Genomic DNA, 17,204 nt, shown 5'->3' with positions numbered 1-17,204 from the left:
ACAAAATGCATAACATGTCAGCAGAAGTCCACCAAAACTCCACTAAAAACAATAAAAATCAGGTCACCAGAATATTTTCATTTAGATTTCTCAGTGCTTTGGGAATGGTTCGATCAAATTTTCACTCCTAATAAAAACAGGCCAGGAGCAATTATTCTTTTTAAATTTAACCACCATCTTCAATTAAACACGACGACCTTATTACGTGACAGGGATGGATACATGGCTTCACAAAGCAGTTAAAAATCATCAGCCCCACCCCTCAGTGAGCGATCCCCTTCCTCTGAACAGTTAATCTGCAGTGTCAGGAAAGAGCATTAATAAGATGATAACAACAGAAAGCTGTCCCCATGTGCAGAGCTACCACACTGGTCATCCTCTGAAACAAGCCCACGGGACTGAAGCCTGAACGCTCCTTTCTGATTAGAAAATTAAATGATGGCTGAGAGGAGACTTTGGTATGCCTACTTCTATTGTCTCCATGTCTTTCAAATTGTTAAAAAAAATAAAGTAAAATCCCTGGGGATGGGAGCACACAATTGGAAGTGACAGCTACAGCAACTTAATGAGTATCTGCTGGCAGAGCCACAGTTAATTGCGTTCACACTTGTTGTCCCCTCTAGTTGTAAGGTAAAATGCATTAATTCAATCTAGTTCTGCCAGAACGTAATCTAGTTTGCTTTACTTCTCAAAACAAAGACGGTCTTGTGGGAAGCACTAGGTGTGAGTTTAAACCGTTTTGAGCTGAGGATGGAGTTAACTCTGTTCCTCTGCCCTGTCTGAGTCGCTGACAGCTAGCAACTATCTCACAATTTCCTTTTTTTTTTTAGTCTGGATTAGTTTTCTACAGATTTACAGGGCTGCAGTGGCACAGCACAGGGCCAGGCAGGCTCCAGCAGTAGTGCAGCAGAGAAGCAGTGTGGATTTGGGAGGAGTGGGGGACCAGGCAAGCAGGCAGGGTCTGTTTACACCCCATGGATCTGCATGGTATACCAGGTACCTGTTCAAATTTTGTCTCCCTGATTCCAAAGATGCTTACATGAAGACTATACACAGTTTAACATGAGGGAAAAAGAGCTGCCAGCACATCTTATCTGATGGTTTAGGATCTCCCTTTTCAGCGTGCTTGCCTGCTGGGAACTGAGCCCAAGAGCTTAATTCTTGGTTTAGCCAGGCATTTCCTAGTGTTTTGTGAAGTATCTTCCCAAAGCCAGGTACCAGAATGGCACGGAAGGGCTGACTGCTGCCAAAATCCCTGCACTCAGTGGATGCACTGGGCAGCAGCCTCCATCCACCCATTTGCTGGCTGTAACAAAACCGCTGCACTAAGCCTGGGCTGGTACAGCAGCCACTCACTGTGCCTGGAGAACCACTAACGGAGAGGCACGGATTTGAAGGATGGACTGTTCTGTGGATTAAGAACTGGTTGGCTGGTCACAGCCAAAGGGTTGTGATCAACAGTTCTATGTCTGGGTGGAGGCCAGTCACAAGTGGTGCTCCCCAAGGCTGTCTTGGGACCAGTGCTCTCAAGATTGTTATCAGTGACATAGACGATGGAATTGAGTGCACCCTCAGCAAGATCACAGATGACACCAAGCTGAGTGGTGTAGTCGATACACTGGAGAGAAGGGAAGTCATCCAGAGGGACCTGGACAGGCTGGACAAGTGGGCCCATGTGAAACTAATGAGGTTCAACGAGGCCAAATGCAAGGTGCTGCACTTGGATGGGGGCAATCCCAGTTATTTATACAAACTGGGGGAAGATCTCCTTGAGAGCAGCCCTGCAGAGAAGGACTTGGGGCTCCTGGTGGACGAGAAGCTGGACATGAGCCAGCAGTGTGTGCTTGCAGCCCAGAAGGCCAACTATGTTCTGGGCTGCATTAAAAAAGGGGTGGCCAGCAGGGAGAAGGAGGTGGTGGTCCCCCCTCTACTCAGCCCTTGTGAGGCCCCATCTGGAGTACTGCATCCAGGCCTGGGGCCCCCAGCACAAGAAGGACAGGGAGCTCTTGGAACAGGTCCAGAGGAGGCCACCAAGATGATCAGAGGGCTGGAGCACCTCTCTTATGAAGAAAGGTTGAGGGAACTGGGCTTGTTTAGCTTGGAGAAGAGAAGGCTCCAGGGAGACCTCATTGTGGCCCTCCAATATTTAAAGGGAGCGTATAAACAACAGGGGGTATGACTGTTTACATGGGTGGTAAGCGATAGGACAAGGGAGAATGGTTTTAAACTAAGACAGCAAAGATTTAGGTTAGATGTTAGCAGGAAGTTTTTCACACAGAAGGTGGTGATGCACTGGAACAGGTTGCCCAGAGAGGTTGTGGATGCCCCATCCCTGGAGGCATTCAAGGCCAGGCTGGACATGGCTCTGGGCAGCCTGGTCTAGTGGTTGGCGACCCTGTACTCAGCAGGGGGATTGAAACTAGATGATCTTTCACGTCCTTTTCAACCCAGGCCATTCTATGATTCTACGATTCAAGATGGCAAGCACCAATTACCAGCATTCATCATTGCAGATCTTGGCTCTGGTCCTACGATGAGGTCTGTGGAGAGCTGCTATCTCACCTTTCTACATAGCTCCTTGACTTCAGTAAGGCTTAAAGCATAGCACTCAGCTGGCTCAGAGAATCACAGAATCATAGAATGACCAAGATTGGAAAAGACCTCCAAGATCTTCCAGTCCAAGTGCCCACCAACCACCAACATTTCCCCACTAAATCATGTCCTTCAGTACAACATCTAAACATTTCTTGAACACCTCCAGGGATGGTGACTCTACCACACCCCTGGGCAGCCTGTTCCAGTGCCTGATCACTCTTTTGGAGAAGAAATTTTTCCTAGCATCCTCCCCTGGCACAACTTGAGGCCATTCCCTCTCGTCCTATCGCGAGTTGCATGGAAGAAGAGACTGACCCCCACCTCACCACAACTTCCTTTCAAGTAGTTGTAGAGAGAATTAAGGTCTCCCCTGAGCCTCCTCTTCTCCAGACTGAACAATTCCAGTTCCATCAGCCACTCCTCATACTCTCTACTACTACAAGACCAAAGCACTACTGCCTTAAAACTCAAATACTTTGATTTCCTTAAGAACAAACAAAAAAAGCCCATCAAACCCCAACTGGCCTGCAAGCAGCATAGCTCTATCTCACAATCTTCCAGCAGTACATCAAATCCTACCCCGTGCCCTCCTGGCTCCTTACCGGTCCGGCTCCAATGCACCCAGGGCTGCCACCGACCTTGGCCAAGCTCAGGTCCAGTGTTCTGTCCCTTCATGAGTGCCCCAGCATGGTTCCTGCTCTTCTCTGGAAAGCTGCTGTTTTCATGAAGATGTCTAACACCTATGATTTTGTAGTTGTTAAAAAAAGGGTTAATGTCACTGTAGGGATGAAATGGAAATTAATGGTGTGATCACCTAGAAGTGCTAGGGATATGAAAAGTCAGCCACCTTTCACTTTAGTTAGTTGTATCGTGAGTTTGGTAACAGCTGTATGGAAAGTTCTAATAAGACAATTAATGTGGCAAGAAGTATTAGATGAAAAACTAAATATGATCTCAGTCCTTAACAGTTAATGCTGCCTACGCTTCCTAAAATACTGAAATTAGGCATGGCTAGACCCAATCCATGTGATGACAGCATTGCCAGCTCAAATGCAAAAGCACAGCAGTAAGCAAGAACAGGAAGTCACTGTTGTTCTACTACCCTGCAATAAACAAAAATAGATCTGAAGGCCTTGTCCATCTCTTGTACGCTAACATGCAGTCAGAGGCTACAGCAGCTAGCACAAAACTTATGCAACGGTATGTTGTTTTCTGCATAAAAATAGAAAATATTTATAGAGAAACTCCAGCCTATCATAACGCAATGTGGTTAGCCACAGGCTGCTGAGGTCTGAAATATGATAGCTCGATATAAAAGACTTGAGAAGAGAGCAATAAAACTGTCTGAAGCCTAAAGATCCTAAACTCTGTGAAGGCAGCAAAATTCCAGCCACACGGCACAGAGGGACTGGATAACTCCTGAGACTGCTCCGGGAAGCTGCAAAGGAGGTCATGCTGGGAAAGGAGACAGACTGTCTGCTCATCAGATGTGGATGGACATATTTGCCCGGACAAGCCTTGTCTAGCTCAATCTTTGGTGGCAGGAAGTTTCTCTTTCCCTGAAACGTACTTTCTTCTTTTTCCTCCCAACTATTTGGTAGAGAATAGTGCAAGTATAAGCTATGTGCATAAAAGAAAGAACTGGCAGTACCGACGCAGCCCCAAAGCAGCCCCACGTTCTCAAACTCACTAAAAATAACTACACAGAACTGATATCTGCATTTGTTTTTAGCGCAGAAATTCCAGCACTTACCAGCTGAATTTTCCACGTTGTCATCTCCCCCAGGTGAATCACAATCAAGCAAGGGTGAAGGCTAGAAAACTAGAGCAATGGTAAGATTTTTAGCCTTTACTGAAGTGACTGAGATTCTCGGGAACAGTCATTCATTCTGGGCATCCAGCACCTCCTCCCACTGACCATTCTGCCCTTTCTTTACCATCTTCCAAGCCATAAAAGCTGCCCCCGTGCATCCCATTTTTGTGTTTATTTTGTCCCTGCACACATCATCCCACTATCATTAAGTGACGAAATGCCACACTGCCTATGAAACTTGACCATCTCCAGGCTGACCAGCTGGCACGAATCTGTTTAGTGCGAGCACTCCTGTTGCATCTTCACTCTGATCATCATCCTCACCATACACCAGCAGTCAGCAGCTTCTCCCTGAGAAAGAGCGAACGTCAGGAAAGTTAGCTTGGAGAAGAGAAGGCTGCAGGAAGACCTCATTGTGGCCTTCCAGTATCTGAAGGGAGCTTATAAACAGGAGGGGGAATGACTGCTTACATGGGTTGATAGTGATAGGACAAGGGGGAATGGTTTTAAGCTGAGACGGGAGATTTAGGTTAGATATTAGGAGGAAGTTTTTCACTCAGAGGGTGGTGACGCACTGGAACAGGTTGCCCAAGGAGGTTCTGGATGCCCCATCCTTGGAGGCATTCAAGGCAGGCTGGTCTAGTGGTTGGTGACCCTGCCCACGGCAGGAGGGTGGAAATCAGATGATCTTTGAGGTCCTTTTCAACCCAGGCTATTCTATGATTCTACGACTCTGTGAAAGTGCTCTAGTCTAAGGGATGTGTAAGAAGGGAGGCCCAAATCTCCTTCTTCTACACAGATACGTAAATCCTTTTTTTTTTTTGTATGATGGTACATCATCTTCCTGTACTGAAACACAACACATTATAAAGCCAACTTGTTAGATACATTCATCTTTTACTGTTCTGAATGGAAGGCCAAACACCTGGTCTGATGTCACCTTTGTTTTCCACTTAGATTTACAATTTAGATCCACGCTGTTCTATCAGCCTTGTTCCTTAGCTTAAATGGCCACTCCTTGATTGTGCCCTCGCTTTTTTTGTTACCAGCAGCCATACCCCTCCTCCACGTTTGCTTTTGCTGTGTTAGCCAGACAAACATTCCAAGTGTATTCTTGTAGATAAGCTTTGCTCTGCTCCAGTAACCCTCCTGGGTGTATTTCTGTACAGGTTCCTTTTCCTGGACACGGTTCATGAGTCCAGGACATGGTAATGTCTCACTAGCAAATCAGAGGCTTGACCTCATGCACATCTGTCACTTTTTGCAACTGCATTTTAAATTGTTAGCTTCCTTTTCAGCGTTGACTAATAAGCCCTGGTACTTTCCCAGTCCTCTGCCAGAGAGGTCCTTGATTCATAGGGCAAATACTCATTACCCCACACGTGCAGTATCTTGCATTTTCTGCTACTACGTGTTTTTGTGTGCGCTCAGTTTTATTATCTGAAGTTCTCAAGTCACTAACAGAAACGAGATTATTCATTGAAAATACTACCAACTTCTGACCAGGTTCAGTACCATTTACAAATGGATTCTGAGAGCCCTGTAAAAATTCTTCATATCTTCGTTCTTGAATGTATTTACATCACACAGATGTGTGTGGTTGTGGTTTTGCTTTGGTGGTTTTATACGTGGGCACTGCTAGAAACCAGCAAATAGCTTTCTCTTCTAGGCGGACTAAATCTGCGGGCATCCTTCTGAGATAAATTCGTTTTGAAGCTTTGCAGAGCCAAAAGAAAAGCAGAGAGGAGAAGGCGCGACAACGCAGAAAGAAGAAGAGCCCAACGAGTAACGCAGTCCCAGGAGAGCCCTTTTCTGACAGCTTTCAGAGCAGCAGACCAAGGGCTCTGGCTGAACCACAAGCCTCTAGTGGAAACAAAGCCCCTCCTCTCCATATCCGATCATAACCAGCGATGATGAAGAAAACAAAAAGAAAAGAAAAGCTTCCAGAGTCTCACAGCAGAGACCAGAGCGCCGCAGAGCCCAACCCCACAGCCACGCGCCCCCGACAAGCACTTCCGGCCGCGGCCCCGCCCAGCACCGACCCCGCCCCGCTCGCCCCCATCCCGCGCTGCCATTGGCTCACCGCGCCCGCCGCGTGACAGCGGCGCGGCCGCTGATTGGCCCCGCGGGAAGCGCGTGTCGCGGAGCCGGCCCGCAGAGCGGCTCGGGGGGCGTGGGCGGGGCCGCTGTCTCCAAGGCGACAGCGCAGGGCGAGGGCCGGGAGGAAACCGCCGCCCGCCGAGTCGCCGCCGCTCCTCGGCGTCACGTGCTGCCGCCGCGCTCGCCCGTTGGCCGGCGCCGCCGGGCGGGGGAAGCGGCGGGGCGCGCCACGTGACGCCCCCCTCCCCGCTCTTTCTTCTACCCCGCCCCGCCCCTCCGCGCGCGGCGGCGCGCGCCGCCCGGTTGGCTGTTGCCGTGGCGACCGGGGAAGGAGGGGGCGGGGCCGGCGCCCCACCTCAGCCGCGCCGCAGCCCGGGAGCGCGGCCCCGCGGCCGGCAGCACCCGGCGGGAGCGGCGCGGAGCGGGCGGGGGAGGCCGATGGCGGGGGGGTGAGGAGGGGCCGGCGGCAGGTGCGGGTCGGGCGGCGGCGGGCGGTCCGCGCCTCGCCGGGAGGATGCGCGAGTACAAGGTGGTGGTGCTGGGCTCGGGCGGGGTGGGGAAGTCGGCGCTCACGGTGCAGTTCGTGACCGGCACGTTCATCGAGAAGTACGACCCCACCATCGAGGACTTCTACCGCAAGGAGATCGAGGTGGACGCGTCGCCTTCCGTGCTGGAGATCCTGGACACGGCGGGCACCGAGCAGTTCGCCTCCATGCGGGACCTCTACATCAAGAACGGGCAGGGCTTCATCCTGGTCTACAGCCTGGTCAACCAGCAGAGCTTCCAGGACATCCGCCCCATGCGCGACCAGATCATCCGCGTCAAGAGGTGCCGTGTCCCCGCGGGGCCGGGCGGGGGTCGGGGGCCGCCGTGCCCCCTGCGGCCGGGGATGGGGGGTGGGCTGCCCGCAGGCGGGGCCCGCGCTCTCCCCGCTTCCCCGTGGCCGCCGTGCCGGGCGGGCGCGGGGCTGGAAGCGCGGCGAGCGGCCGCCGGGCGGGGGAATGCCGCCGGGCGCTCCGCCGCAGGCACGGCGCTGCCGCCGCCCGTGGGGAGGGAGCGGTGCGGGAGCCGGCTGCGCCCGGGGCCGGGGCATCGGCGTGGGTTGCCCGTTCGGTGCCTCGGCTGGACCGCAGCCGCCCGGCTCGCGTGGCCCGTGTGGGGCTGGCACCGTGTGTCCGTCTGTGCTGTGGTGAAAGCGGGCAGGAGGGCGAGCAGGGGAAGGGCAGGCAGGGCCCAGGCCTTCGGAAGGGTTGCAACTTTCTGCTTTCTTCATACGTGCCTTAACTTTTTCGTGGGGGATACCAAGGCTGATGTAACGTATTTTCTATATTAAGTTCAAAATAACTTCATTTTCCTTACCTTTGCGATCCTTACCATGCACGCGCACGTTATAGAAGAAGAGGTTTTTCTGCAAGTAGCGAAGGTAGGCGTTATTCCCTCGTTAGCCTTTGGTTTCCCCGTGCTTAGTCAGTGCTGCGAGCTCAGTCGGTGTCTGAGTGCTGTGGCTCTCGCGGCGTGCCTGGCAGCGAGGCGGCTGCGCTCAGACCTGAGCTGACATCTGTAGATGCTGAAGCAGAATAGAAAGTGACTGCTACTTCCATACTTACATTGACTCAGCACTGCCTGGGTAGGTCTGAGTGCCACTCTTGTTCTTTTTCTGTTGTGTCTTGTGCCGCAGGGCTTCAACTTCTGGCTTTCAGTGAGATTCTTCGTTAAAGATGCACCGGCAACGCTTTAATTCTAGATTTCCTGTCTGCAAAGTAACCTAAAAGCAGCTGAAATCCTGGTTCTAGCCAGTCCTGATGACTGTAGCTGAGTTGCAGTTGGAAGGGAGATGCTGTTGACTTGCCGAAACCACATCTTCTAATTCATTTTTTAACATTGAAAGCATACCAGATGCTCCCTAGCCAACTTACCTCCCGGTGCGTTCGTGGGTTTGTTGTTTTGTTTCAGAGCTTGCTGGAGCTAGCAGGTGATGTAAGACGTGATGTACTGTCAATTTAACTAGTAACAGGGGTGCAAGCTGAACTGGAAGAATGCATGTTCACAGATACGCATCTGTGCAAGTACTTCTTATTTATAATTTACAGCTGCACAAAGGCATTTAATCCATATTGAGGAACAAATAATCACAGTCACGTTTACTTGGGGATTCTGGAGGACACATACCTGGAAAACACGAGTATTTGCTTATATTGATACAAAACCATCTCTGAATTTTCACTGTACTTGAAAATGGATCAATGAGATCTCATAACCTGTGGGTATCTTTGCATTTTACATCTTGTCTCTATTATTTTCTGATGAAGGAATCCTTGTGTTCTTATATAACTAGGGAGTAACTATAATTGCTCTCACAAGAAATAGAAAAGCCAGGTGAAATTTTTTCTTCAAGTTGAGATACAGGCTTCAGTTTTCTGTCTTCCTGGTCTAACCACATACCAGACCAAACTAAGCGGAGGAAGGCCTTCATTCCACCTGATGAAGTTGATTTACTTTGCAGGGATGAATGATGTGTTTACAGGGCCAACAGAGAGAGGAAAAAGTAGACCTTCGCTCACTTGTGAAGCAAGTCATTAGAAGCAGTTAAGATAGCTGCTGCCAATGTAGTTTCTACTAAGTGGCTATTTAATATTAAAAAATGCGTAAATAGACTTACGCAGGGCTGAAATCCAGGTCTCCCAGTTCGCAGAGAAGTCTCCTAATGGCGAAACTAAAAGTCTGGCTTTCTTTTGTACTGCTTAGCGTGGGAGCCTCGCATCCCTTTCAGGTGCGGTGCACAGCTTTAGCAGGAAGAGTGGAGGACGTCTCCATAGCCTTTAAGCAAGTAATTGAAGTTTTTTTCCTGGGAAATCTTGGTTTAAGTGTAAACTGCGTTTTCCAAGTAAACATAATGTTTTTGTCTAGATCTTTCTGGGAAGGAGTCAAAGCTCTATACCTTCGGTGTAGGAGTCCTGTCCATGCTGAGTGGATGGGTGCACCTCCAGCTGTTCGGGGCAGATGTAAGATGAGAAGAAGGGAAGGGTTTTAGAAGTGCTCCCTGTGTGGTAGGATGGAGTTTTCCACAGCTAGGCATGCCACCAGTGTTGGATGAAAGATCATGGTGGTACAAAATGGCAGCTGGTAGGTACTCATGCTTACAGGAGTTTCTACCCAACGAGTGACTTGGCCATAGCTTGTGGCATACAAAGCAATCACCTGTACAGTGAGCTGTTCTTGCAGTGCTGCCAGCCAGCCATGCTTATCTGGAGATATGCTTTAGCATGAGTACATGGGGAGAAAGAAACTGTTGAAAGAGTGAGTGAAGCAGTGGCAGCCTTGTTTTGCAGGTTGAGGAGTGTAATCAGAAAAGGAGGATGGAGGACGTGTGGTGGCTCATTGTGGGGCGTTGGGTTGTGCAGAGTGAGTCCAAGGTGTAGGGTTGCTGTCTGGATTTGGGAACTTGAGGGCAGCTCCGTGCTCGGTTGAAGCAGTTATCACTGGTGATGATAGATAAATAGGCTTAGTTTGGGAACTCCTACTCGCAACACAATTGAATGCCTATTTGAAATGCATTGTTCAAGCCCCACGTGTTCAGGCAGCAGATACCAGCTTCTGTATCCCACTTGTGCCAAATCTGTCTCTTAAACCTTGGCTCTTCCAGTTCTTTCAGATAAGTACTTCCAAATGCTGAGAGACGGTAGCGTTGGGAAGATGGAGTGTACCCCAGTATAATGTTTTTCATGTAGTAGCTTAGTCCGTCCATTTTTAGTAGAACCCCATGAAATAGAAACGTATTCTTATTTCTGCTCAAGTAGGAACTAAAGCACAGAGTTAACAATCTTACCAACTTAACTTGCTGTTCTTCCCTTGTCATAGTTTCTCTAGACATCTGACCAGTGCTGCGAAGACAGGACTGTTGTGTTCCTGTCTTGGAGAATCTACCAGACAACACTTCTAGCAGTACCCCTGGGAAATGCTTTCTTTCAAGTAGTGGGAAAACAAGTAAATATTAAATTTTAATTAATCTGTTGCTTTTTTTCTCTAGGACACAAAGACCAGAAAACGTTAATTTTGATTGACTGAACATGTGGACTAAACAATATAGGTATATTAAGAAGAAATAGCACAAGAACATGTCTAAACTGAATGTTCTTTGTGGCAGTGTTTATCATCAAGATGAAGATCTTCCTCCCAGTCTAGAGATTCTGTGTGGCAAATTAAAACAAGCGAGAGAAGTAATTATTGAAATTTATTAATTGTGAAATCAGCATCTTGAGTCAATGATAATTGATGTATTTAGTGACTTAATGGTGATTAAGTCTGAAAAACTATACTTGGAATTACAGATTGCTCAAATGTCTAGTTGAAAAACGTTGTTTTCCAAACGCTCTAAAAATTAAATGCTTTCTACTCAAAGATCATTTAGCACATTGGGGTCCAGATCCTTATTAAAACTAGATAATATGATGATAAAATGACTGTCAATCAGTATAGAGTTTTGAGAGATTAAATAGTTTATTTTGTTCTTTAGCTCTTCACTTGAATTAGTACTCTTCAAAGTAGGCTGAAGTTACCGGCGTTCACAGAATTCCAGAATGGTTAAGGCTGGAGGGGACCTCAGGGTCTTCTGGTCCAACCTCGGGTTCTGCAAATAACCATCTAGTTCAACTCTAGGTGTTCTGAAGTTCTATGTATTTTTCATTTCTTTTTGATTAAAGAAAGTATTTTTCTATTTTTGGGACCCATTTAGACCAGTATTCAAGAAACTGTTCTATAACACATTTGATAGCAAACAGGCTCTGGCCTTCCGGGAAGAAATAGCTAAACACCCAGAGGGAGTTAAACTTGGAAAATACTGTTCCTTTGGAAGCACTGTTTGCAAAAGAACAAAGCAGGTGTGTAGAGATTTTCACAGATGCTATCCATGCAGAGATGGTAGAAGTAAGAAGAGACTGAAATCCTTAAGTCTTTTTAGCAAGAGGGCTTTTTTTTTTTGCCCTGTGCAGTGATCTTGGTGTAGTGAATTGATTACTCATCTTTAAGTGGAAAAGGTAGGGCAGGTAATAAGCGTGGTCCACATCCTCCATAGCCTGCCTGGCCAAGCTGCCAGCCACTTATGTGCTTGTGAGATGAAACTTAGCACTTATTGCAAGAACAGATTAATAGATTTTGAATGAGCGTACCTATTTCTGAGAAAACATGGGAAACTGGATGGAATTCTGACATGATGTGAGCTTCAGACATTCTGTTTAAAGTATTTTAAATACAAAAGAACACTCATAATAGTCCTTTTTTCTTCTTTTCCTTTGAAGGGACATCACGACTGTTTCTCAAATGAAAATTTTATGGAGGTACTTAAAATATTTGCATTTTCTTTTATTTAGAGATATAAAGAAATAAATGCAATTGGCTATCTCATCAAGTTGGCCTTCTGTGTGGCACCAGATCCTTCTGCTGTTCAGATTTCTTCTGTCTTACTGAGGATTCATACACTGTCCCCTAGAACATGTCTGCAATGGGAGGAGTACCCAATTGCAGGATACAGGACATCACTCTAAAATTTATTTAGTCTTAAACTCCAATTTTTAGTTTTTCTTTGTGTTTTTGTTAAATAACTGGCAGACTCCTTTCTTGCTCTGTGGATCTTTTTTTTTTAAGATCTTTTTAAGAAATTTAGATCTTTTTTTTTTTTTAGGCAATCTGCCTTTGTTTTAAGTTGAAATTAATGAAATAATTCTGTCAGACAAAATTATAGGTTTCTTGATTCAAGTGGGGAATTCAAACCTAGACAGTCCTCTAAAAAAACATCTGACAGCTCACAATTTTAAGCTGTGGAAGATTATTCTGAAGTTGCTCAACTTTGGAACATACTGCCTTTCGTGTTTTCCTGCTGAAGCTTTTTAACTGTATTTCATACTTACTGTTCTCTTGGTTCATTTTTTTTTTTCCCCTCTTGCTTCCATGATGCTTTGAGTTACTGTGTTGAAACGATGAAAAATTGAGTCAATGCCTTTAACTAGAGTCATTTTAATTTCTGGCTGCTTCCCCCCTTCCCAGCTCATCAATATCTTCTGATATTATTTTCCTTTTTAAGGTAAAATGACATGATATGTGGGCACTGAAAACAAATCTTATCCCCTCCTGCTTTTTAGGTGTTCTTTTGGACTTTTATTGAGAGTGCCAGGTAGGCAAATTCCTTTTCTGTATGTGTTTAGATGATACTAGTTTAGATTACAGCATATCATTATCTTTTTAATTTTTTTTTAATGCTGCTTCTATCACTTAGCATCATTTTCTCTTTTCAGATCGTAATTGCTGCTGTAGCTTATGGTGCTGTAGAGGTGTGTGAGTACATACAGATAGCTAAAATGGTCAAGTCGTAGAACAGTATGTGGCAAGATTTGTCTTCGGTCGTGCAGTGTTACTTGATTGTGTCTGCGCTGTAAAAATGCTATGCAGTGTGTTAAAGATGAGTGCAACAGTGGCTTTAATGGCTTTCATAGCTTAGTGCAGTAATACAGCATCAATGCTTGGGGCTGAATATCTTCTGTCTTGCTCTTCATTAAGCTGTTTTGACAGATTCTGCAGTGAATGCTTGGAAAATTCTATCAAAAAATCATTGCTTACCAGAGTTTCTGTTTTGCCTTTGATATGTAGACAACAGTAATTCTCTAAGTACTGTTTTTCATATAGCCAACACAGTTGGCAGTAACTTGCATCTTTTCTTTCAAAATAACCACGATTGTCTGCTCTTCAGTTGGCTAGTATGTGGAAGAAATAAATTTTGTTGTTTTGGTCATAAATAAAACATTCTGAGTACCAGTTAATTCAGCTGAATCTCTTCTGTTAGCTGGCATTCTCTTTGGACTGAAACTTTAAAAGTAGGTTTTCTGTGACAATTGAGAGTTTTTAGGTGAATAAAATTTGAAATGTCTGAGTAAGTGTCTGCCCCAGAATCTTTAAATCCGTTCCTTTTCTCATTTTCCCCTTAATTCAGTTTAAGATTTCTTGTGCAGCTAAGAGCAAACCTGCAGTTACTGGTTATTAAATTTCAGAAATATTGCAAGTGTTGTTCAAACATCTTTTTTTTTTTTTTCTTTTCACCCCCTTGTAAATTGTGTAGGTGGGATGTGATAACATTTTGAGAGGGAATAGGGAAGCAAATGGGACTGCAGTGCTAAATTATCTTGGCATGTAGTGACTTGTACAAAGATTTACGTGATTAAGGCAGCAAGAACTGTAGCTTTCTTCTTCTTCATGTTCTCTTAATCATTAGCTTCCTGCTTTTTTGTTTCCTCCTCAGAAGTTTCCAATATGGAACTAGTCTCCGGTTTTTGCTGCACTAAGGCGAACAGTTCAGTCTAGGTACAGTTACAACGATGGCTGCAGCCCCAGTGCTTTTCGTTGCCAATGGGCTGTGTTTCAGCAGCTGTGCTGTCTTAAATCCTAGTCTAGACAAGAGAATTAAAGGTGTGATAGGAGCGCGTTATCCTTCCTAACGTTGATGTCATTGAGCTAGCTCAATTAGTTGGTGCTGTGCTCTTTAAATGGGATGCTGGTGATGCTTAATTGCCTTGGTTAGGTGTAGGCTACGCTAGATGAAAGATCAGGTGAAGGCCAACAAAGTAGAAATATATAGAAGTATTTAGAGTTGACTAGCTTCTTTTGAAATGTTGCTTGAGTTGTGTGGATAGATCTTTAACGTTAATCTTCTAAGATACAGTTGCTACCATATGCAAAAAATCTGGATAATAAGACAGACGCAATCAAGAGCATTTTAAAGTAAGGGGATGGATTAGTATGGTTTCTGTGGTGAAATAGTTCTGTAAAACAAGAGTTGTATTTTTTTGAGTTCCTATTATGGTTCTGGTTAACGGGGAGCCACCTCAACCAAAGATTAATAGTGTTGGAGATTCCCATGTGAGTATCGACTCAACTGCAATTTAATTTGAGCTGGAAATGAATTGGATCCCACTGAATTGGATGAGGGCACTGAACTTGAAGTGCCCTGCATGTTGTGAAGAAAAGCATCGGTGCCGGTTTCCAGATTAGCTGCAAGAAAAGGTGCTTTCAAGAAATAGCCGCATAGATCACCTCTGGGAGGTGTGTGAGCTTGCTGTGACACCAGTTTGCGTTCTGGGAGCAGACTGTGGGTGCCGTTTGCCCTCTTACTCCTGGTGTATTTCACAGGATAGAGCACAAGCCAAGACTAATCAACCTACTTTCTTCTGATGAGATCTGCTTGCAGTTTCTCACATTGCTGTAACATCTTTTTAACCGCTTCACAAAAATCTTACTTGGAACGTTTTATAAATATGCAAAAAAATCAGTAGGCTTTTTCTTTTTTGCTTTCAAAAATAAGACGTGAACTTGCTAAGATCCCGTTAGAAATGCATAAACGAAGTCTGTTCTCAAGAGCTGCTCTTCATCTGAAATTTCCTTTCAATATTTTCGGTGTTAAATTTTAGAAGTTCGCTGGTTTTGTCAGAATAAATCAATGAATCTGAAAGGTTTTGCTTTTACGCCGTTGTCCTAAAAACTTATACATGGGTGGAATCTGTTTTTTTTTTGTTTTTTTTTTTGCTCCACACACCTTTGTGTTTTATTGTATTTGGATGTAATACAGAATCCTGCAGGTGTGTCTTGGGAGCTACCAGACAGCAGTCCTTACTTGTACGCTGTGGGGTTTTCTTGGTGTGGTTTTTTTTCTTTTATTGAAGGTGTGCTTTCAGCCCGTGTATTATTTTTCCATTGCCAAAAGGTCTTGATGTCATTAAGAGTTTTCCTAGTAGTAATCTTCCATCTCTACATTCAGAATTTTGCTCCTCTTTTGCTGAAAAGCGGTCAAAAGGGGGTGTTGTTTTTAGCTTTAGGAATTCAGTTTCTTCAGCCCTCTGAATTCTTTTTGATGATCACCTTGAAACGTTTCTTCTGGAGCATTCTCTGGGATGCCTTTCATAACCTCAAAAAAAAAAAAAATCCAACTAGTCCGAGTGCTCCTGAGCCTGATCAAATCCAGGCTCTTCATCTCGCTGCTTGAGGAAGGCATCTGCTCTGCTAGTCTCAGAATCAGCGAGATTCTTTGTAGCTGACACGCAGGTTACTCCCTACAATGCCTGAAAGAGAAAAGTATGAGTCACCTTCTGCTGGGGCAATGCTGTGAATCCGCAACCAAAATCCAGGCAGTGATTTGGAATGAATTCTTCCATTGCTTTTGCTGGCATGTTGTTGTTTTGGGGGCTGAGAGGATCGGTGTGGGACCACTTGAACCTCTTCCATCTGCTTCTTTTAACAGATAACCTCCTCGCTATACAGTGGGGAGTTTGGAGGCAAGGATGAGGGTGGTTTCATTATTGTACTGAATGTGCAGGAGACTGTTCGAAACAGAATGGATACAGTGAATCCTGCTGTTGATTTTTCTGAACATGTTGTGCACTGGAGAGGATGTGTTCTTATCTTCTCCAGTTTCATCCTTCCCTTTTCTGGCCCTTTTGTTGGGAAATAGGGAGGAACTTATATGAGAAATATGGGTATTGCAAAAGAGCTTGGCGTCTTTGTGTGCCTGTTCTTTAGGAAGCTGCTGTACACAGAAGTGTGTGGTCTTACTGCAGCAAACACCGTGAACTATCTCCTTACTTAAGTAGAATGCCACCTCTTCAGAGAAGGCCCTCTCACCAATTAAAACACTGAAGTTCTAACAATATGGGAGGAAAATGGGGTCCGGTATACCATCATGGAGCAACAGTTGACCTTGGCCTGAAATGTTGTGGTCCCTGAATGAGAGGAGTCCTTTGGTGACTGTTTGGTGTTCAGAGTATTGGTTTTGTGATTTTTGCTGTGACATTTTAATATAAAGTGAATAAACAGTACTGGGAAGTCTCTGTTTCAGACCCTGCTATTTTTCTTGAGATTACTGTCCATACTGTACACCTAATCTTTTTCTGTTGTTCCCTTGGAAATTGTGAATTTGCCTTCACGTATTTGTATAACAGGAAGATCAGAGTGTTTTCTTAACCTTGCTTGTAACGTTGTCTTGGAAAAGGCAAGTGAGAAGCTCCTGAGACTAAAGAAGGTACCTGTCCTTGATCAGTGCTGCAGCCACTGCCCTGCTGTGAGATGAGAGAAGCTGCACTCCTACAGCTTCCTGTTACTCACATGGTTTTGTGTGGAAGTGTTATCTGCTTTTGTTTTTACTGAGTACTTCCATGTTGTTGCATTACTAGATTCATGGAGGGATGTTCAGTGAATTAGGTCTCCTGAGGGACTGAGCTGCTTGCTGGCCTGATCTGTAAATCCTAGGAGAGCTCAGGTAAGTGACCCTGTTGTGGTTCCAGCATGTGGCTCATGGGGCTTGCCAGCCATGAGCCTTCAAGCAGCTAGGTCACTTTGACAAAATCTTAGAGAGATATGGGCTTGCAGGAACTGAAGTGAGCAAGCAGAAATCCTGTGGAGCAGTCTCTCGCATGCACCTACCTAAATTCTTCTGGAGTCTCAAGGCATTTGCCTACTTCAGCTTCATGTTCAGGCCTAAGAATATTTGCTACCAAGATGCTTTTCTCTCTTCATCATAGAATCATTTGAGTTGGAAGGGACCTTTGAAATCCATCTAGTTCAACCCCCTGCAATAAACAGGAACACCTATAGCCCCATCAGGTTTCTCAGAGCCCCATCCAGCCTGACCTTGCATGTCTCCTGGGACGGGGCATCTGCAGCC

The 17,204-nt window shown here is 45.6% G+C and overlaps 1 protein-coding gene and 1 long non-coding RNA gene across 2 annotated transcripts in view; one reads left to right on the top strand and one right to left on the bottom strand.

Annotated features, from left to right (window-relative positions):
• On the bottom strand, nt 2,359–6,605 carry LOC110408042. The gene is made up of 3 exons (XR_002444134.1): nt 6,492–6,605; nt 4,349–4,759; nt 2,359–3,335 (listed from the first exon to the last, which is right to left on the bottom strand). It is a non-coding gene; the product is annotated as an uncharacterized LOC110408042 (long non-coding RNA).
• The window catches only part of RAP2A (RAP2A, member of RAS oncogene family), a 32,754-nt gene continuing 22,481 nt past the window's right edge, over nt 6,932–17,204 (top strand). The window contains exon 1 of the mRNA XM_021416385.1: nt 6,932–7,336. Coding sequence (XP_021272060.1) covers nt 7,023–7,336 — 314 coding nt within the window. The 5' untranslated portion in view covers nt 6,932–7,022. The remainder of the gene's footprint in view (nt 7,337–17,204) is intronic.

This window comes from Numida meleagris, chromosome 1 (assembly GCF_002078875.1).
Source record: "Numida meleagris isolate 19003 breed g44 Domestic line chromosome 1, NumMel1.0, whole genome shotgun sequence".
In the NCBI taxonomy this organism is placed as follows: domain Eukaryota; kingdom Metazoa; phylum Chordata; class Aves; order Galliformes; family Numididae; genus Numida; species Numida meleagris.
The sequence above is the reverse complement of the archived record's forward strand: the minus strand, read 5'-3'. Positions and strand labels throughout refer to the sequence as shown.